General features: G+C 38.2%; 1 protein-coding gene across 12 annotated transcripts in view; it reads right to left on the bottom strand.

The window, feature by feature from the left end:
• The window catches only part of SCAMP1 (secretory carrier membrane protein 1), a 150,007-nt gene that overhangs the window by 114,914 nt on the left and 11,514 nt on the right, over positions 1-23,579 (bottom strand). For 10 of the 12 annotated variants that reach the window (XM_081505982.1, XM_081505971.1, XM_081505976.1 and 7 more), the window contains exon 2: positions 2,409-2,486. The exons of the other annotated variants lie outside the window; for them this stretch is intronic. Coding sequence is in view for 9 of the 10 variants with exons in the window: in XM_081505971.1 (XP_081362097.1) it covers positions 2,409-2,486 (78 nt within the window). In the remaining variant the exon portion in view is untranslated. The remainder of the gene's footprint in view (positions 1-2,408; positions 2,487-23,579) is intronic. 12 annotated transcript variants of the gene reach the window in all.

Below are 23,579 nucleotides of genomic sequence, written 5' to 3'. Positions count from 1 at the left end.
CACTGTTTCCCCATCTATTTTCCATGAAGTGATGGGCAGATGCCATGATCTTAGTTTTCTGAACATTGAGCTTTAAGCCAACTTTTTCACTCTCCTCTTTCACTTTCATCATGAGGCTCTTTAGTTCCTCTTCACTTTCTGCCATAAAGGTGGTGTCATCTGCATATCTGAGGTTATTGATATTTCTCCCAGCAATCTTGATTACACCTTGTGTTTCTTCCAGCCCAGTGTTTCTCATGATGTACTCTGCATAGAAGTTAAATAAGCAGGGTGACAATATACAGCCTTGACGTACTCCTTTTCCTATTTGGAACCAGTCTGTTGTTCCATGTCCAGTTCTAACTGTTGCTTCCTGACCTGCATACAGGTTTCTCAAGAGACAGGTCAGATGGTCTGGTATTCCCATCTCTTTCAGAATTTTCCACAGTTTGTTGTGATCCACACAGTCAAAGGCTTTGGCATAGTCAATAAAGAAGAAATAGATGTTTTTCTGGGACTCTCTTGCTTTTTAGATGATCCAGTGGATGTTGGCAATTTGATCTCTGGTTCCTCTGCCTTTTCTAAAACCAGCTTGAACATCTGGAATTTCACGGTTCACGTATTGCTGAAGCCTGGCTTAGAGAATTTTGAGCATTACTTTACTAGCATGTGAGATGAGTGCAATTGTGTGGTAGTTCAAACATTCTTTGTCATTGCCTTTCTTTGGGATTGGAATGAAAACTGACCTTTTCCAGTCCTGTGGCCACTGCTGAGTTTTCCAGATTTGCTGGCATATCGAGTGCAGCACTTTCACAGCATCATCTTTGAGGATTTGAAATAGCTCAACTGGAATTCCATCACCTCCACTAGCTTTGTTCATAGTGATGCTTCCTAAGGCCCACTTGACTTCACATTCCAGAATGTCTGGCTCTAGGTGAGTGACCACACCGTGGTGATTATCTGGGTAGTGAAGATCTTTTTTGTACAATTCTTCTGTGTATTCTTGTTAATATCTTCTGCTTCTGTTAGGTCCATACCATTTCTGTCCTTTATTGTGCCCATCTTTGCATGAAATGTTCCCTTGGTATCTCTAATTTTCTTGAAGAGATCTCTAGTCTTTCCCATTCTGTTGTTTTCCTCTATTTCATAGTGGAATAAAATATACCAGGCTCTTTTTCTTCCTTTCAACTCCTACCAAGTTGCAATCTCATACTTTTTCAGTTTCCTGTAAGGTTGCGCCATATGACACTGCTATCTTTACATGTCAACAGTGGTCCACTTACTGGTCATTTCACAGGGTTCAATATGAAACTGACATGCTCAATGAAAACTTAATGATCTCAGCCTGGGTTGCAGTTGCTACACAAATACAGAGGCTGTTAAAATAAATGAGGAGTTTGAAATAAAGTGAAATTTAAAAGTTCATCCTTATTTTAGTGCCTTCATTTGCACAAAGTTCTTCCTAAAACTAAAAGTTAATACACCATGAAGATATTTCTAAGCAAAAGCCTATATATGATCTTCCAGAATTATTTTCTCGATTATGAAAAACATGATCTTCAGGAAGAGATGATCACGTAAAGATCCTTATGCTGACATGTAAATGCACAGAACTGAAGAACTTCGATATCTTTAACAGGATGACTAAAATTTCAGGAGCTAACAATGTTTAAAATTAAGGGCCTCATGAGTGCGATATTTAAGCTAAAGGCACAAATACAGGAGACAAAATTATTTACCAGAGAATTTTTGAGAGAGAATTCTCAACCTATCTTCAGTAGTCCTCAAAACTAGCTCACAATAAAATTATATAAAGGATGAAAGGAAAAACAAAAAACTGCCCTATGAGGGATTAGGGCCCTAACAGACACTGTAATAAAGTTGCCCAGCTGCTTCTAACAGGCATCCAAGGTAGAGAACCCTGTCCTAAGGGTTTTTTCCATACTCCTTCATTTTATAAACCAAGACTACATTTTGAGAAGATTATGTTTCTAGGCCAGTTAAAGTTCCAGAGAGTCTAGTCTACCAGAGGAGAAGGCTAGTCTTATTCAGAATCACCTAATTCAGATGACAATCATACAAATATTAATGGTACAGTTCTGTACAAACATTTCTTTGTAAGAAAACATCACTCTGTATTACCATGAAAACAACATGGATAGCAAAAAATCTCCCCCATCTAAAAAACTGTAGTAATATTAACATATTAGAGGGGTTATTAGCAATCTGTAGAACCATCATGGTAATTTTCAATTACTTGGAATATTCCTTTGTTTTTAAAAAAGAACTTGCTAAATTCTAAATAAAACACTAACAGCTTGTTTTATATAAATTTAACAATCAACTTAAAAGAAACCATAACTGAGATATAAATCCCATTTAATTTCCATTTTAATATTTAAAAGTAGTCCAATTAAGAATAGTCTTACTGTTCTAGAGTCTGAGAATGGATTGTATTCATCAAGTCCTGGTGGGACATTTCTTGTCACTTGTGTAACTGATGGGTCCTGGAATAAAATTCAAAGGAGAAAAAAAGGTTATTTATCCTTTAAGATACATTTATATTTACAAAGCATTTGCTTTATCTGTACGTTTGGTCACCCAGCAAAGCTAACAGAGGGAAATAAAGAAGATTATCAGATTTACTCAGTCCCATTTCCAGAAAGTTGAAATTTAAACCCACAACCCTCACACCCTCAAAGAAAAAGGAATGAAAACTAGGTTAGATGCAAATCAGCCGCTACCTATTATTTAAAGAATGAAAATAGACCACCTCTTATCAGTTGTGTGGAATCAATTACATCTTTGCAAATCTTGAGTAAATCCATCCTTTCCTTTGGGCTCCACAAAAAGTTCATGTTCCCCTTTTCTTGAAAATAATATCTTCAGTTTTCCCTATTGCAGATTTAAGTACAACAGTACAAATCAGCGTCACATACCAGCAACACCTAGAGTATTCAAGATTAAGCCTCTCTTACTTGTTTTATTCTACAAAGTGTTTCTCTATGACTGCAGTTTATATTGTTCCACATGATCCTAGACTGTCTCCCTTTTCCAAATATTATCACCACATTATCCCAGCTTTTCAAATCTTAATACTAGGCTTTCATATAAATAACTGAATCACAAAATCCTAATTATTCTATTTCTCTTGATTGTGAAATGTAAGATACTAATATAATGAACATCTCAACAAAATCGACTACATAATTGATATGAAAGGCATATGCAAACCACAATGTACAGCCTCATCAGCCTTTACATTACATTAGTCACAAACTTTTGCATTTATCAGAATCAAATAAAACACACACTGCTGCACCCTACTCCCAGAGTTTCTGATTCAATAGGTCTGGGGTGGAACCTGAGAATCTGTAGTTCTAACAAATTCCCAGGTGATGCTGCTTGTGGGGACCACTACTCTCTTGTCTACACTGTTCCTTCTCTAATCCATCTTCCTCAACAAAGCCAAAATTACCTTTCAAAAATGTAAAGCTGATCTTCTCATTCCCCTACTCCAATCCCTCTCCTCTGCCCTTTATCTATTTCAGATTTTTAGAGACTCTCAACTATAAAATACAGTTTCCTCAAAATGAGACACAAGGCTTCTGACTGTCTGAACTAGCCCCTGCCTACCTTTCACCTTTATCAACTCTTATAACCATCCTCACCTCGCCAATCCCTCTCCCTTAACCAAACAAAACAAGCTACTGCATAAAAAGCCTCACACTTGGCAATAAGCAAGTGGTAAAGATAAATTAAAAGTACAGCACAGACGAAAAATAAAGACTTTAGGTTTGCTCAACAATAAAATGGGAAGGAGGGAATGAAATCACTCTACTTTCTCAGGGCTTCCATCCCAAGTTTATTAAAAAATGACTAGAAAGATTATCAGGAGTGGATGTGTGCTTCGGGGGGGAAAATTAAGGAAAAAAACATGAATATTTTGATAAAATTTTTGATGAAGTTGACATTGTTGTGCTTAAAACTGTAAGTGGGTTCAGGGTCAAAAAGTGGAGACCTAGCAAATCTGAATGGTCCAGCTGCAGTCATGATGCCCAGCCCACCACTATCCACCACAAAACCAGGCGACCTGAGTCCTCAGACACCACATGCTTCCTCGGCATCACTTCCTCAGGCAGTAATATCTTCCAGGCAGAGGCAGCCTGGCAATCTCCTCCTCTTTCTTAAAGACTCCACCCAAAGACTATCTCATATGCTAACCAGTCATCTTCCTGATAACCCAGTCACTCCATCCCCATCTCAATGTTCCCACAGAACTTGGTATTTACCTTCATTAGCATTTATTTCACTGAACCATGATGAGCTTCATGCAACTCTTTTTTCCCCAAATTAGATTGTGACATCTTTGAATACAAGAAATCAGTAAAAAGGTCTTTTTTAACTTAATCATACATCCAAAGTAACACTGTTTTCTTGAGTGATTATCACCACCTCTAGGGGAAAAAACTCTAGAACAAGTATCTGGGATTGTAGCAGCAGTAATCACCAAGAAATACTTCCTAAGAAAAATTTATGTATGAAGTTAACTCAAAAAGTAAAAAAAACGATGTTTAATCTCACTCATAAGATGATTTCCACAACTAGAGAAAGCCCACACACAGCCACAAAGATCCAGTGAAGCCAATATATAAATAAAATAACTACATCCTAAACAAGAAACAATTTAAAAATATTAGACCAAAAAATTGCAGAGAAAGGAATACTCCCCAACTCATTCTATGAGGCCACCATCATCACCCTGATACCAGAAACAGACAGAGATATCACAAAAGAAAAAGAAAATTACTGGCCAATATCACTGATGAACATAGATGCAAAAATTCTCAATACTAGCAATCTGAGTCAACAATACTTTAAAAGAATCATACACCATGATCAAGTGGGGTTTATCCCAGGGAAGCAAGGATTTGTCAAGATCTGCAAATCCATGTGATATACCACAGTAACAAATTGAAGAACACAAACCATAAAACGAATCATAAGAAACATATTTATCTCAGTAGATGCAGAAAAGCTTTAGACAAAATTCAGCACCCAATTATGATAAAAACAAACTCTCCAGATGGTGGGCATAGAGGGAACATACCTCAACATAATAAAGGCCATATATGTCCAACCTATAGCTAACATCATTCTTAATGGTGAAAAGCTGAAAGCAGTTCCTCTAAGATCAGGAACAAGACACAGATGTTCAATCTTGCCACTTTTATTCAACATAGTTTTGTAGCTATGGACAGCTATAGTAATAGTATAGTAATACTATAGCTATAGTAATCAGAGAAGAAAAAGAAAGAAAGTGAATCCAAATTGGAAAAGAAGTCAAACTGTCACTGTTTGCAAATGATATGATACTATACATAGAAGATCCTATAAGATGCTACCATAAAACTACTAGAGCTCATCAATCAATTTGGTAACATTGCAGGTTACAAAATTAACACACATAAATCTGCTGCATTTCTATACACTAACAACGAATGATCAGAAAGAAAAATTCAAGAAAAAATTCCATTTACCATAGCATCAAAAACAATAAAATATCTAGGAGTAAGCCTACCTAAAGAGGCAAAAGACCTGTACTCTGAAAATTATAAGACTCTGATGAAAGAAGTTGAAGACGACACAAGTAGATGGAAAGATGTTCTTGGACTGGAAGAATCAATATTGCGAAAAGGACAATACTACCCAAGGCAATCTACAGATTCAATGCTGCTGCTGCTGCTGCTAAGTCGCTTCAGTCGTGTCCGACTCTGTGCGACCCCATAGACGGCAGCCCATCAGGCTCCGCCGTCCCTGGGATTCTCCAGGCAAGAATACTGGAGTGGGTTGCCATTTCCTTCTCCAGTGCATGAAAGGGAAAAGTGAAAGTGAAGTCGCTCAGTCGTGTCCGACTCTTAGCGACCCCATGGACTGTAGCCTACCAGGCTCCTCCATCCATGGCATTTTCCAGGCAAGAGTACTGGAGTGGGGTGCCATTGCCTTCTCCAACAGATTCAATGCAATTCCTATCAAATTACCAATGGCATTTTTCACAGAACTAGAACAAAAAAATCTTAAAATTTGTATGGAGATACAAAGACCCCAAATAGCCAAAGCAATCTTGAGAAAAGAATAACAGAGCTGGAGGAATCAGGCTCCCTGGCTTCAGACTATATTACAAAGCTATAGCCATCAAAACAGTATGAAACTCACACAAAAACAGAAATACAGATAAATGGAATAAAACAGAAAGCCCAGAAATAAAACCATGCACCTATGGTCAACTAACCTATGACAAAGGAGGCAAGACTACACAATGCTGCAAAGACAGTCTCTTCAACAAATGGTGCTGGGAAAACTGGACAGTTTACATCTTAAACGATGAAATTAGATCCTTCTTTAACACCATACACAAAAATAAGCTCAAAATGGATTGAAGACCTAAATATGAGACCAGACACTATAATACTCCTAGAGAGAAAAACATTTTTCTGATATAAATCACAGCAATATCTTTTTCAATCCATCTCCCAGAATAATGGACATAAAAACAAAAATATACAAGCAGGATCTACTTAAACTCAAAAGCTTTTGCAAAGCAAAGGAAACAATAAACAAAAAGAAAACCCACAGACTGGGAGAAAACATTTGCAAATGATGTGACTAACAAGGAATTAGTCCCCAAAATTCACTAACAACTCATGAAGCTCTACATCATTAAAATCAACAATCCAAATAAAACAAATGGGCAGAAGACCTAAATAGATATTTCTCCAGAGAAGGCATATGGATGGCCAGGAGGCACATGAAAAGATGTTCAACATCACTAATTGTTAAAGAAATTCAAATCAAAACTACAATGAGATATCACCTCACACCAGTCAAAATGGCTGTCAACAAAAAATCCAAAAGCAACAAATGCTAGAGAGGGTGTGGAGAGAAGGGAACCCACCCACACTCTTGGTGGGAATGTAAATTGGGACAGCCACTATGTAGAACAATCTGGAGGGTCCTTAAAAGACTAAAAATAGAGCTAACATATGACCCTGTAATTCCACTCCTGGGCATATATTCAGAGGAAAATATGGTTTCTAAGAGCATACACACACCCTAATGTTCATCACAGCCCTGTTTACAACAGTCAAGATAGGGAAGCAACCCAAATGTCTATCAACAGAGGAATGGATAAAGAAGAAGTGGTGCATATATACAATGCAATATTACTCAGCCAAATAAAAGTATGAAATAATGACATTTGCAGCAACATGCATGGACGTAGAGATTGTCATACTGGGTGAAGAAAGCCAGACAGAAAAGGAGAAACATTGCATGATATCTCTTATACAAGAATCTAAAAAGACATGATACAAATGAGCTTATTTACAAAACAGAAAGAGACTCACAGACTTCGAGAACCAACTTATGGTTGCCGGGGGTAGGGGAGGATGGAAGAAGGGATAGAGAGTTTGGGATGGGAAGGTACACAGTGCTATATTTAAAATGGATAACCAACAAGGACCTACTGTATAGCACAAGGAACTCTGCTCAATGTTATGTGGCAGCTTGGATGGGAGGGGAGTTTGGGGGAGAATGGAGAATGGATACATGTATTTGTATGGCTGAATCCCTTTGCTGTCCATCTGAAACTATCACAACATTGTTAATAGGCTAAAAAATAGTTATCTGTATTTAAATTTTTAAAAATAATAGAAGACAATTTGGAAAAGAAGAAAAGCAAATACTAAGCAAATATATTGAAAGTGAAAGAGTTAGTCTCTCAGTCATGTCTGACTCTTTGCAACCCCATGAACGGTAGCCCACCAGGCTCCTCTGTCCATGGAATTCCCCAGGCAAGAATACTGGAGTGTGTTGCCATCCCCTTCCCCAAGCGATCTTCCCGACCCAGGGATTGAACCCTGGTCTCCTGCATTGCAGGCAGATTCTTTACCTGTCTGAGCCACCAGGGAAACCCCAAAGAATACTGAATTGGGTTGTCATTTCCCTCTGCAAGGATTCTTCCCAACGCAGGGATCAAACCTGCAACTCCTGCTTTGGCAGGCAGATTCTTTACCACTGAAGCACCAGGGAAGTCCATAATGGTAAAGAAAAACAAAAATGTAGAATAAGAAGTGGGAATAAATTTTTTAAAAAAAGAAAAGAAAAAGAGGGGAGGCAAAACATAGTCCCAGAAAGATGAATCCTGCTCCGCCAACATTCATGCCATCAATGTCATTTTCTCAATGCTCCTTAAGTACAATAAGTTCTAGCTTTCATTCTACAAATATGTATAACCAATTATCGAGTGCCCTAAAATTCAAGTTCACATTAAATTTTTTTAATCCCACATAAAGTATAACTTTATTTTAAAGAGGCCCAGAATGAAATCATTCTTCAATTTTTTACCTTTGACTACAATAATTAAAATGACCTTTTTTACTTCCAGATTTGAGGTTAATCCAGGATCAAAGTTAACTTGCAGCTTGCCAAAATCACTGTCTCAAATTCTAGTTGATCTAGAATCTACTTCAATGCAGTATTAGGTGACCAAGCACTAGAGTATAGGATATACCAAGTATGATTTAGGAAGATAAAGAACTGATATCTCTGACTTATCACATAATTAACATTTCCAATTAGTTTTTAATAAATGTAAACAATTTTGAGGAAGCTACAGTCTCTAAACTGAGAGAAAATCAGCAAAGTTGATGATTTAATTAATAATGAATGATCTTTCAATGCTTATTAAGTATTGAGCACTTATTATTTCCAATCCTTGCTGTGATCCTCCCTGATGGACCACATTGTTCTGTTTTTCAGAAAAAGAAGCTATGGCCTTAAAAAAGAAATTTCCTCAAGGTTAATTAGCACGTCTGAGATAAAATATGAAGTCAGGACTTCCCAATGCCTATACATACTCTTTCCATCAGATATACTAAAAATAATTTACCACAACCATAACTTTATCAAGAGAAGATATTGGTTGAGTGGCTGTATATCAATTCCAAAACTTTAAAAGGAAAATACCTTACTTCCTCTTCAACACAATCAAAATGAAACTGTTTCAACTGGTAAGTTGGTTGCTTCTATGACAGTGGTTCTCACACTCAGCAAGCACTGGAATCATTTGGAGGGCTTATTAAAACCCAAACTGCTGAGCCCCACTCCAGTGTACCATCAGGTCTGGGATAGTGGCTGAGAATTTGCACTTCTACCAAGGAAAACATTCAGAGCTAGTCTCATTTTACTTACTTAGAGGGATATACTAGGTGTCTGCATTTTACTAACTTTCAAGAAGCAAGACTTTAGAGTTTAAATATGCTTTAGAGTTTAAATATCCTTTTTTGCCCTGATTATCCATAAAGTTATACCATTTAGTCAAGTCAGGGCTATTCTGCTAACCCTTTAGTAAGCAACTTAACACCATGGTCATGTTTCATTAAAAACCAAGATGCATTACAAAAATAAATTTTTTTAAGAAGAGAATAAATAAATATTTTACATTTAGCATAACTGACTTTTTTATATCTTTAATCCAAGTTTATTTACCAAACCCTCTGGGGTAGTGCTAAAGAGCCTCTCGATGAAAGTGAAAGAGGAGAGTAAAAAGTTGGCTTAAAATTCAACATTTAGAAAACTAAGATCATGGCATCCAATCCCATCACTTCATGGCAAATAGATGGGGAAACAATGGAAACAGTGACAGAATTTATTTTTTGGGGCTCCAAAATCACTGCAGATGGTGATTTCAGCCATTAAATTAAAAGACACTTGCTCCTTGGAAGAAAAGCTATGACAAACCTTGACAGCATATTCAAAAGCAGAGACATTACTTTGCCAACAAAGGTCCATCTAGTCAAAAGTATGGTTTTTCCAGTGGTCATGTATGGATGTGACAGCTGGACTACAAACAAAGCTGAGCGCCAAAGAATTGATGCTTTTAAACTGTGGTGTTGGAAAAGACTCTTGAGAGTCCCTTGGACTGCAAGGAGATCCAACTAGTCAGTCCTAAAAGAACTCAGTCCTGAATATTCATTGGAAGCACTGATGCTGAAACTCCAATATACTGGCCACCTGATGTGAAGAATCAACTCATTGGAAAAGACTCTGATGCTGGGAAAGACTGAAGGCAAGAGGAGAAGGGGACGACAGAGGATGAGATGGTTGGATGACATCACCAACGTGATGGAGATGAGTTTGAGTAGGCTCCGGGAGTTGGTGATGGACAGGAAAGCCTGGCGTGCTGCAGTCCATGGGGTTGCAAAGAGTCGGACACGACTGAGCGACTTAACTGACTGGGGGAGTGCACCTTCACTGAATTTCAACTGATTTCCTCCATCATGCTTCATGTTGGACCTTCTCAATCAATGCCACATAAAACCTCACAGGAAGATTAAAACCTGGCAAGAAAGTACTTTCACCTTCAGCTAGACATAGGGACATTAATTCAATAACAGTTTCTTTGGGACCTCCCTGGTGGTAAGACTCCACACTTTCACCGCAGGGGGTTCAGGTTCAATCCCTGGTTGTGGAAGTAAGATCCCACATGCCACATGGTGTGGCCAAAAATAATGATAATAGTTTCTTCAGTAAACATTTCTTGTAAATAACCAATCTCAGTGTCTCCTCGGTACATATATCATCCTCAAGCTAAATAATAGTCTAAAAACACAAAAGACTCCATGGATGATTTTGTATAACATACATTATGTATCTACTTACTATATATCTGCTAACACTTAATAGGTTTGGGTTTCCTGATAACACTAAAAAGCTTCTGTATCTTAGGTATTTGTTCAAAAGCAGAAAGGACTCATCTCGGAATTGGAAACTCAGTTCACTGGAAATGACTAGCCTCTGCAACCTTAAGAAAGTCACCTAAACTCTCGTCTCATATGTAAAATAGGAGAAATATGATATTTGATCGCCCAGGTCAGTTGAAACTCTGAAACTTTGTATGCTATAGACTTTAAGTCTTCATTTTTGGAAAGCTAACTGCCTGTATTTAACCCTTCCCACCCTGCTAGTGAAAAGATGGAAACACTGAACAAGGCACTTCATATTTCAATGTGACTCAGTTTTTTCATCAGTAAAATGCATCACACAGTTCACAAACTACTGCGTGTAAAATGACTGATACAGTTCCTGTACATGGACAACACTTAAGTGACAGCTTAGGCTGTTATCATTATTACCAACAAGAAAAGAAGAGTCAAACAAAAAAGCTGTCCATTTTGTATTAACTGAGGTATCAAGAAAGTATAGAGCATCCTATGTAACGAATAGGCCAAAAAACAACCACGGCCACCTTCTGAGCAGTGACCGGAGTCCTCCACCCAGTCATTGTGTCAAGGGCCCCCAATAGCTTAGCGGCATGCCAAAGGATGAAGAATTGGCCTCTGTGCCAATGGCAGCCATTTTTAGAACTGGACATGAGGGAGCCTGGCAGACCCCTACAGAAGTGATTCTGCATTGAATACTAACTAATCAATTCCATTAGGGCTTGTTTGTTGAGGCACTTGAATGAGACATAAAGATGGTACTGTGATTAGCAGCAGAAGCGGACACTAGTCCCAGTATACAGACAGACAGAAGCGAAGTCATAAGAAGGTGACCAGAAAAGGGGGCAGTAGGTTCAGCACCTAAGGGGAATGGCATTTACCAGAGTTGCCAATGAGTCACTCAAGCAAAAATATGGCCAACAGAGTTGCTGTTCTTCTAGCAGATGAGGAATGACTGGTGTTAGAGAAGTTTTCACACATTCCTACAGACCTCCAGGGAGATCATAGGAAGAGGAAAAAAGGAGGACATGTCAGACGGGCAGAAGAGGGAAAAAAGTCTGGCAGAGATCAGCCCCCGAACCTTCACGCAAATCAGTGAAGCTCAATTCTTGTATGTCTTTTAACTATTGATTTCGTGTGAAAATGGTTTCCACGGCTTGGCAGGAGGGAGGTAAAGGGCAGGACTGTGGACTGAGGAAACACCACGTGAGCTCCCAGAAACTTCCATCCCAAAAGCAGGGACTGACTGTGTTGGGCTTCCTTCCCTCCCCAAAATCCAAACAAAAAACCTTCATCACTTGAGGTAACCTGAGCATGTCTCCATGCCTTAAAACCAGGACAGGTGGAACCAATGCTCTTGGCCATTTTGTGTTCTATTAAAACTTTAGATAAACAGTTTACTTTCATTAAGGTTTTATATTTAAATAAAATCTTCTGGGTGAGAAAGCTTTTAATAAGTATTACCATTTACTGACGTCAAGTACACATTCTGGTCTCAAACATACTTACTGATCCAAACTGCTGCTAAATCACTTTTTTTTAATTGAAGCTGATTTACAATGTTGTGTCAACTTATGCACAGCAAAGTGATCTAGTTATACACACACATATATATATATTCTTTTCCACTATGGTTTAGGACAGGATTTAGTTCCCAGTGTTATACAGTAGAACCTTGTTGTTTATCCATTCCATACTTAATAGAAAAGACTCTGATGCTGGAAAAGACTGGAGGCAAAAGGAGAAGGGGGTGGCAGAGGATGAGATGGTTAGATAGCATCCCTGACTCAACAGACATGCATTTGAGCAAACTCTGGCAGATACTGAAGGACAAGGGAGCCTGGCCGTGCTGCAACCAACAGAGTCATAAAGAGCTGGACACAGCTCGGCGATTGAACGACAAATATAACAGCTTACATCTGCTAACCCCAACCTCCCACTCCGCCCTTCTCCCAAACCCCATCCCCTTGGCAACCACAAGTCAGCTCTCTATCACTTCTTAATTTAATTCTAATTTCACCTTTTCTCTCCCTTCTAATTTTAAGGAAATGGAGGAGAATACAACTCTAATCTTTAATTTATCCTTTGATTTGCTTAGTGATAGATATTTCCTACAGTTGTAAAGTTTAAGGCAAGTTGACAAAACCTATGTAAAAAAAAAATCTCTTTATATACAAGTTTCATCTCTTCCCATCTTTTCTCTGGATTATCCTATCAGTTATCCTTTTCTCTCATATGTTCATCTTCTTCTTCTCAACAGGACGCCTCACATCTACACTTTAAGCCTCAATCATCTTTAAAATGCACACAGCAAAGACAAACAAAACTATTCTTTCAATCACCCTCAAGCTACTACTACTATAAGCCCCCTTCTTTCTATGCACTTCTCATCTCCCACCCACACACCCTCCCATCAGGGGCTGTATTTTTCAGTGTAAATTGCACTAGCCTTCCCATTGTCTCTCCGCCTTGTGACACCTTCCCCAATCTATTCTTCACAGTGAACCAAGAGGAGCTTCTCAAAATACAACCTTGCTCCTGTCACACCTACAGATTTGATGAATGTGAAGAGAACAAACGTATACTAAATTTGGTTTACTCTCTCAATCATCTAAGAGCATATTTTAGGCCTATGAAAACTTACCAGTCTTTGGGAATGAAAAACGAGTAGCTGGTGAGATCATTTATGGGATAGAGACTGCAAATACGGGTGAATTCTCACCACCCACGTAAGTGACAGCCACAGCAGGAAGACACGCCTTAAACCAGCACTAATGACTGACATTCTACCACACACAGCTAAAGCCCACTGCTGTTGCAGTATTGTATTTTACTTACCTAGACCTATGTCATATAATGTAGTGGCCACTAGCCACATGTAGCTCTTGAAATGTATCTAGTCCAAACTGAAATGTGCTCAAAGTATAAAACACACCATGTTTCTGATTTTGAGGCACAAAACAATGTAAAATATCATTAACAATTGTTAGGTCAATTGTATGTTGAAAGAGATTTTGTACATATGACGTTAAATAAAATGTATTATTAAAATTAATTTCACCTGATTTCTTTTCATATACCTTCTACAAAATTTTAAATTACACCTGTGGCACAAATAATATTCCCACTGAACAGTGCTGATCTAGTCATTATAATTTATTCAATAATGGCTAAAATTTCACTTTCATTCATTTGGGAAAATTCAATTATGTCACCAAAAGGAAAGCAATAAACTCAGATTTAAAACTAAATTTCCTTGAAGTTTTTCGAAATTATAAAAAAATGGTAAGAGACCTGATCAGAAGTTTCTCAAGCCAATGTTTTCATACAACACAGTAGCAGGCTCCCACCATGCTTTTTCACTGTCCTTACACTTCATGAGATATCAGAAGACAATAATTTGAATATTTTTAACAATTTTTAAAAAATTAATATTTACAATTCTATCAAGGAAACCTATGAGAAAGTGAAGAAGGCTAAAGCAAAGATAGACTGAAGGAGAAAGAATTCATCTAGTTTAGCACAGTACTAGACTCTTTAATTACCTCATGTAATCCTCAGAACACAATCCTATGACTTTCACTCTATATCCTTTCTTTCACTGCTGAGAATACTAGCTCAGAGATATTTAAGTAATTTGCCCAAAATCATATGGCTAACAAGTGACGGGGTCAAGGATCCAACTTCAAATCTGACTCCAAAGACCAAGTTTTTAGAAAAATCTAATAAAGAATACAAAGTGATGTTTCAAATATGTCCTCAAAAGAAAAGGGCTGAATTAAATACTGCTGCTGCTGCTGCTAAGTCGCTTCAGTCGTGTCCGACTCTGTGCGACCCCATGGACGGCAGCTCACCAGGCTCTGCCGTCCCTAGGATTCTCCAGGCAAGAATACTGGAGTGGGTTGCCATTTCTTTCTCCAGTGCATGAAAGGGAAAAGTGAAAGTGAAGTCGCTCAGTCGTGTCCGACTCTTAACGACCCCATGGACTGTAGCCTACCAGGCTCCTCCGTCCATGGGATTTTCCAGGCAAGAGTACTGGAGTGGGGTGCCATTGCCTTCTCCGATTAAATACTGCACTGCTCCACAAAACTCTACCTAATCCAATCAATATTACACACTGGACTAGGCAACTTGATTAAATAAGAAATGCCCAAGCTAGGGGCTGTAAGAGGTGCTAACTTCAGAGAGTAAAAATTTTTTTTCCTACTCTATACTTTTCAGAGCTATTGTAATCATACGAATTTAAAAGACACAGAGTGAGGAGGAAGAATTATTGGTACTACGAGAGAAGCCATTAAAAATCTCAGCAAGACTCTAAAACAACATTTAGCAAAACTTTTATAACTCATTATAAGGAGTGCTTAATAATTACTAGGAATTATTCAATAATAATAATTTCATGGTAGTGAAAAGTTAATACTCATTTTCACTGTCAGTCACGAAAATCTTAAAACTTGAGATTCAAAACTAATTTTTATAGACCAAGTCACTCCTCAATAAATTAGAAACAACTGAAGCAAACACATCCAAGCAAATATACCTCATATATGCAAATCAAAAGGTAAAAACCCAAACCTTAAATTGCACTTTTTCTCCATGTTAACACTAGTATTAAGTGCCAAAAAAAATCATTTCATTTTCTAGCCCTTCTATGATCTAAAGGAAGAATTCTTTGGAAACATTATTTCTGAAAATAATATTCCTTGTGTAGTCACTCAGTTATGTTCAACTCTTTGCAACTCCATGGACTGCAGCACGACAGACTTCCCTGTCCTTCACTATCTCCCAAAGTAATATAATCTCCCAGAGTAATATAATTTAGTGAAAATTTCATCTGGATAGTTAATGATGTATGTAAAGGATGAGATGGTTGAAAGGCATCATTGACTCAATGGACATGAGTCTGAGCAAACTCTGGGAGATAGTGAAGGAAAGGGAAGCCTGGCCTATTGCAGTCTATGGTGTTACAAAGAGTCAGACATGACTGAGCAACTGAACAAAAAGGGACTTAAATAATATAGAATGCAAGAAACTATTTCTTAGTCCACATGTGCATGCTAAGTCACTTGGTGACCCCATGTACCGTAGCCCATCATGTTCCTCTGTCCATGGGATTCTCCAGGCAAGAATACTGGAGTCGGTTGCCATGCCCTTCTTCAAGGGATCTTCCCAACCCAGGGATTGAACCCATGTCTCTTCCAACTCCTGCACTGGCAGGCAGGTTCTTTACTGCTAACACCACCTGGGAAGTCCACAGTCAAAATTAAATTAAGAGATGTGTTGCTTTCTTTGTTCTATTTTATATTGTCAACAATATTCTGAGCAGAAACTAACAGAAACCTTCTCACATTATCCTTACTAAAGCCATTCATGGAACAGTTTTCATCAAGTTCTTTAATTCCTAACTAAATTTGAAACTTGAAACAATAGAATGGGAAAGACTAGAGATCTCTTCAAGAAAATTAGAGCTACAAAGATGGGCACAATAAAAGACAGAAATGGTATGGACCTAACAGAAGCAGAAGATATTAAGAAGAGGTGTCAAGACTACACAGAAGAACTATACAAAAAAGATCATGACCCAGATAACCACAATAGTATGATTACTCACCTAGAGCCAGATATCCTAGAATGCAAAGTCAAGTGGGCCTTAGGAAGCATCACTATGAACAAAGCTAGCGGAGGTGATGGAATTCCAGCTGAGCTATTTCAAATTCTCAAAGATGATGCTGTTAAAGTACTGCACTCAATAAGCCAGCAAATGTGGAAAACTGAGCAGTGGCCACAGGACTGGAAAAGGTCAGTTTTCATTCCAATCCACAGATTGGAAAGGCAATGCCAAAGAATGTTCAGACTACCGTACAATTGCACTCATCTCACACACTAGCAAAGTAATGCTCAAAATTCTCCAACCTAGGCTTCAACATACGTGAACCGTGAACTTCCAGATGTTGAAGCTGGATTTACAGAAGGCAGAGGAACCAGAGATTAAATTGCCAACATCTGTTGGATCACAGAAAGAGCAACAGAGTTTCAGAAAAACATCTACTTCTGCTTTACTGACTACACCAAAGCCTTTGACTGTGTGGATCACAACAAACTGTGGAAAATTCTTAAAGAGATGGGAATACCAGACCACCTGACCTGTCTCCTGAGAAATCTGTATGCAGGTCAAGAAGTAACAGTTAGAACTGAACATGAAACAACAGACTAGTTTCAAATCGGGAGAGGAGTACGTCAAAGCTGTATGTTGTCACCCTGCTTATTTAACTTACATGCAGAGTACATCATGCGAAATGCCGGGCTGGATGAAGCACAAACTGGAATCAAGATTGCCAGGAGAAATATCAATAACCTCAGATATGCAGATGACACCACTCTTATTGCAGAAAGCAAAGAGAAACTAAAGAGCCTCTTGATGAAAGTGAAAGAGGAGAGTGAAAAAGTTGGCTTAAAACTCAACATTCAAAAAACTAAGATCATGGCATCCAGTCCCATCACTTCATGGCAAATAGATGGGGAAACAATGGAACCAGTGACAGATTTTATTTTGGGTGGCTCCAAAATCACTGCAGATGGTGACTGCAGCCATAAAATTAAAACACGTTTGCTCCTTGGAAGAAAAGTTATGACCACCTAGACAGCATATTAAAAAGCAGAGACATTACTTTGCCAACAAAGGTCTGTCTAGTCAAAGCTATGGTTTTTCCAATAGTCACGTATGGATGTGACAGTTGGACTATAAAGAAAGCTGAGCACCGAAGAATGGATGCTTTTGAACTGTGGTGTTGGAGAAAACTCTTGAGAGTCCCTTGGACTGAAAGGAGACCCAACCAGTCCATCCTAAAGGAAATCAGTCCTGAATACTCATCAGAAGGACTGATGCTGAAGCTCCAGTACTTTGGCCACCTGATGCGAAGAACTGATTCATTGGAAAAGACCCTGATGCTGGGAAAGACTGAAGGCGGGAGGAGAAGGGGACGACAAAGGATGAGATGGTTGGATGGCATCACCAACTCGATGGACATAAGTTTGAGTAAGCTCCTGGAGTTGGTGATGGACAGGGAAGCCTGACGTGCTGCAGTCCGTGGGGTCTCAAGAGTCGGACATGACTGAGAGACAGAACTGAACTGAAACTTGAAACTATTAACCTCTGTGTCTGAATTTTCCCATCTACAAAATGAGGGAGTAACACCTAAGCCTTCTGCCTCAGATGCTACACTTAGGGGAACAGAGGCTACCATACTGACCAGTTACTCTTTTTCCTTCAAAGCATTTAATTGCACATTATGTTTCCCAACTCAAGTGTGGATCCTTGACATTAGTGACTTCTCCATCTTTGTATTCCTGGTGACTAGTACAGTGTCTATCTAGGTGCCTGATTCACTTTCAGCACTCCATATATTTTTGGCTAAATAATCCACTCTTACTCCATCTTCAATGATAAAAATCTCTTGAAAACAACTGAATTTGAAACACTTTATTCTCTAATATAGTCACAGCAATTACATAAAAATTTTAGGTAACTATAAAGACCTTATCAAATTGGCAAAAGCTACAATTGAAAGATAATGGTTGATAAAGATTGAAAATAATATATATGTATGTCTGAGTCCCTTCTCTGTTCACCTGAAACTAGCACAACATTGTTGACTGGCTCTTCCCTGAAACAAAAATTTTCCGTGTTAAAAAAAAAAATTAAAAAAAAAAAAGACTGAGACTATGTTTAGCTTATTTTTAAAATTATGCCATTGGATCCACTCAGTCACATGAACCATCTAACCAAAATCATAGAAAATAATGCACTGGCAAAAGAATTAGATGCTTTATTGACAAATGCTATGAGATATCAAGTAAAGGGTCCCCAAACTCCAAATTGCGTATTTATTATGTGGCATCATATTTGAGCTACATGAACTATATGAAAGCTAGTCAAAAGAAGACAGTATGTCTAAAGATAGAGCAGTGGCAAGAAACCTAAACAAATGATTTTTTAGACCAGAGTAAAGCACTGAACACTTAGATAATATCAAAGTATTCTACATGTATAATAAATTCCTAAGAGTTAAAGAAGTTAAGTAACTTTCAATACACAACTGATACCTTTAACCATATACAAAAATTAACTTAAAATGAACCAAAGCCTAAATACATGCACTAAAATTATAAAACTCTTAGAAGAAAACACAGAAGTAAATCTTCATGACCTTGGATTAGACAATGGTTTCTGAGATACAACACCAAAACCACAAGCAGCAAGAAAAAAATATACAATTGGGCTTCATCAAAATTTAAAACTTTCCTGCTGAGAAGTAAACCAAGAGAGTTAAAAAAAAAAAAAACCTACAAAATGGAAGAAAATTTTCACATATCATATACTTGATAAGTGATTTGTATCTAGAATATATTAAAAAACTTTATCTCAAAAAGACAACAATTTTTAAATGGGCAAAGGATCCAAATAGACATTTTTCTAAAGGAACTATACAAATGGCCACTAAGTACATGAAAAGTCACTCAACATCACTAGCTGTTAGGGAAATGCAAATCAAAATAATGAGATACCACTTCACGCTACTAGAATGACTACAATAAAAAACAAAGTATTGGCAAGGATGTTTAAAAAAAGGAAGTTAAAGAGAAAAAAAAAGAAACTAGAATCCTCATACTTCACAGTGAGAATGTAAAATGGTACAGCCATTTAGTAAAATAGCTTGGCAATTAGCAAATACCCAGGCAATTTGACTCCTAGGTACATATCCATCAGTTCAGTTTAGTCGCCGAGTCGTGTCTGACTCTTTGCACCCCACAGACAGCAGCATGCCAGGCTTCCCTGTCCATCATCAACTCCCAGAGCTTATTCAAACTCATGTCCATCAAGCTGGTGATGCCATCAAACCAATTCGTCCTCTGTCAGCCCCTTCTTCTCCTGCCTTGAATCTTTCCCAGCATAAGGGTCTTTTCAAAAGAGACAGTTCTTCACATCAGGTGGCCAAAATATTGGAGCTTCAGCTTCAGCATCAGCCCTTCCAATGAATATTGAGGACTGATTTCCTTTAGGATAGACTGGTTTGATCTCCTTGAAGTCCAAGGGACTCTCACGAGTCTTCTCTAATACCACAGTTCAAATGCATCAGTTCTTTGGCGCCAAGGTCCCTGGTGTCTCAGATGGTAAAGAATCAGCCTGCAATGCAGGAGACCTGGGTTCAAGCCCTAAGTTGGGAAGATCCCTTAGAGGAAGGCATGGCAACCCACTCCAATATTCTTGCCCAGAGAATCCCGATGGACAGAGGAGCCTGGTGGGCTACAGTCCATGTGTGTCAGACTCGGAAAGAATCCAACATGACTGAGCGACTAAACGCAGCACAGCTTTCTTTATAGTCCAACTCTCACATCCATACATGACCACTAGAAAAACCATAGCTTTGACTAGATGGACCTTTGTTGGCAAAGTAACATCTCTGCTTTCTAATGTGCTGTCTAGGTTGGTCATAGCTTTTCTTCCAAGGACAAGCGTGTTTTAATTTCATGGCTACAGTCAACCATCTGAAGTGATTTTGGAGCCCAGGAAAATAAAGTCTATCACTGTTTCCATTGTTTCCCTATCTATTTGCCATGAAGTGATGGTACCAGATGCCATGATCTCAGTTTTCTGAATGTTGAATTTTAAGCCAACTTTTTACTCTCATCTTTCACTTTCATCCAGAGGCTCTTTAGCATTACCCCAGAGGTTACTGATATTTCTTCCAGCAATCTTGATTCCAGCTTGTGCTTCATTCAGCCTGGCATTTCGCATGATGTACTTCGCATGTAAGTCAAACAAGCAGGGTGACAATATACAGCCTTGCCGTACTCCTTACCCGATTTGGAACCAGTCTGTTGCCCCATGCCCAGTTCTAACTGCTGTTTCTTGTCTTGCATACAGATTTTTCAGGAGGCAGGTCATGTGGTCTGGTATTCCCATCTCTGGAAGAATTTTCCACAGTTGGTTGTAATCCACACAGTCAAAGGCTTTAGCGTAGTCAATGAAGCAGAAATAGATGTTTTTCTGGAATTCTCTTACTTTTTCTATGATCTGACAGATGTTGCCAATTTGATCTCTAGTTCCTCTGTCTTTTCTAAATCCAGCTTAAATGTCTGGAAGTTTCTCAGTTCACGTACTATTGAAGCCTAGCTTGGAGAATTTTTAGCATTACTTTGCTAGTGTGTGAAATGAGTGCAATAGTGCAGTAGTTTGAACATTCTTTGACACTACCTTTCTTTGGGATTGGAATGAAAACTGACCTTTTTCAGTCCTGTGGCGACTGCTGAGTTTTCCAAATTTGCTGGCATATTGAGTGCAGCACTTCCATAGCATCATCTTTGAGGATCTGAATAGCTCAACTGGAATTCCATCACTTCCGCTAGCTTTGTTCATAGTGATGCTTCCTAAGGCCCACTTGACTTTACACTCCAAGATGTCTGGCTATAGGTGAGTGATCATACCATTGTGGTTATCTGGGTCATGAAGATCTCTTTTGTATAGTTCTTCTGTGTATTCTTGGCACCTCTTCTTATTATCTCTGCTTCTGTTAGGTCCATTCCATTTCTGTTCTTTACTGTGCCCATCTCTGCATGAAATGTTCCCTTTGTATCTCTAATTTTCTTGAAGAGATCTCTAGTCTTTCCCATTCTATTGTTTTCCTCTATTTCTTTGCACTGTTGACTTAGGAAGGCTTTCTTATCTCTCCTTGCTATTCTTTGGAACACATATCCATACATCCATATAAAAACTTAAACAAATATTCACAGCAGCATGATTCCTACCAGCCAAAAGTGGAAACAACCCAAACTTATATCAACTGATGAATGTACAAATAAAATGTACTATATCCATGCAATGGAATTATAATTTGACAATAAAAAGAAATGATGTTCTGATACATGCTACAATACGAATGAAACTTAAACACATGATACTGCCAGTCATAAAAGACTACATTTTTTACAATCCCATGTATATGTAATGTCCAGAGAGAATATTAGTGGCTGCCTAGTGCTGAAGAAGTTGGGAGGAAAATGGGTAATGACTGCTAAAGGTCATGAGATTTCTTTTCAGAGTGATGAAAATGTTCTAAAATTGACAGTGATGATGCACAACTGTGAATATACTAAAAATCACTAAATTGTACCCATTAAATTGGTTAATGGTATGGTACATTAATTATATCTCAAAGCTGTTCTTTAAGAAGATAATCAGTTGTAACATTTCTTGGAAGAAATCTTGCCAACCAGCTATAAATTCATATGCAGGGCTTTCCTGGTGGTCTAGTGGTTAAAAATCCACCTAGCAATGCAGAGGACATGAGTTCAATCCCTGGTCTGGGAAGATCCCACATGCTGTGGGGCAACCAAGCCCTTGCAGCATAACTACTAAGTCCACACACTGCAACTACTGAAGCCCACATGTCCTAGATCCTGTTTGCTGCAATAAGAGAAGCCACTGAAATGAGAGGCCACGTACCACAATGAAGAGAAGCCCCAGATCACTGCAACTAAAGAAAGCCCTCATGGCAAAGAAGACCCAGCACGGCCATAAATAAGAAATAAGCCTTTTTAAAAAAATCCACGTCTTCAAAATCTAAATACCAAATCACCCAGTGCCCTTATTAAATAGAGAAACACTCATTAGGAAAGAAGTAAAAAAGAGATTGGGTAGGAGATCTGGCTCTCAGAGACTACAATGATCCCAGAGTTTGGATACTTACAAACTGGATACTTTATTTTAGCATCCTACTATATGGAATCATGAAAATTTCTTCTGAAATTTGAGAAACTAGGTGGCTAAAGGAGCTAGATGCCCAACAAAAATGCACTAAAGTATACAGACATAAAAAGAAAAAGGATGATGCCAAAAAACAGGAAAATATTTGATCATATTTGTTCAACTGACTGGTGGGCTCAAATGACCACTAATGAATGAATGAGTCACTGAACTGATATCCTAAGGATGGGATGACATCCCTTATTTTCAATAAACTCTCAAGAGATTTTTGCACCAAAAAAAAGTTTGTTTTGTCATATATACTGGTTCTGCACCAAGATTAATGAGTTTTCTGTCATTCATATTAAATACTGAAATACCAAAACAATATTACCACTAAATATGGCCAGCAAATACCCATGAACAAATTTTTAAATGTCTTAGTAGTTTGGTCATATTACAGGCACTCATTGAGAAGGAAATGGCAACCCACTCCAGTATTCTTGCCTGGAGATTCCCATGGACAGAGGAGCCTGGTGGGCTACAGTCCATGGAATCCATGGGGTCACAAAGAGTCAGACATGACTTAGCAACTGAGCACATACACCTAGGCAGTCAACTTTTAAATGTAGCTTTTCCACCTCAAATATATGTTGTAAGGAACATTTTCTTAAGAAACGAATTCTGGCTAAATAACCTACTCTTGCTAACTTCGTGGTTAAGCTCTTCAGACCAGCAAATCCAAATCTACAGCGATATATCCATGGGGAGAAAACGTTCAGCATTCCAACTGTGACACCAGGGATGGATCCTGCCAGCTTTCCATGGCTTCAAAAGGTAATCATAATCACAACTTTAAAAACTATTTAGCCTCAAATATATAGAACATTAGATATCCTTTTTAAAAATCAACATTAAACAACCAAGTTTACAACTTTTCACCATTTAAACAAAGTTTGCACCACAAGGTAATCTGTCATAAAAATAAAATGAACTCTCATTATTATCCTCAGCTCAAGTTGTGATATATAATAGCTTCTAAAATCCCCATGCTTTGTAAGACAACCAGTAATTTC

The sequence above is a fragment of the Giraffa tippelskirchi genome, chromosome 7 (genome assembly GCF_054371585.1).
Source record: "Giraffa tippelskirchi isolate mGirTip1 chromosome 7, T2T-mGirTip1v1.2.pri, whole genome shotgun sequence".
Classification (NCBI taxonomy): Eukaryota; Metazoa; Chordata; class Mammalia; order Artiodactyla; family Giraffidae; genus Giraffa; species Giraffa tippelskirchi.
The sequence above is the reverse complement of the archived record's forward strand: the minus strand, read 5'-3'. Positions and strand labels throughout refer to the sequence as shown.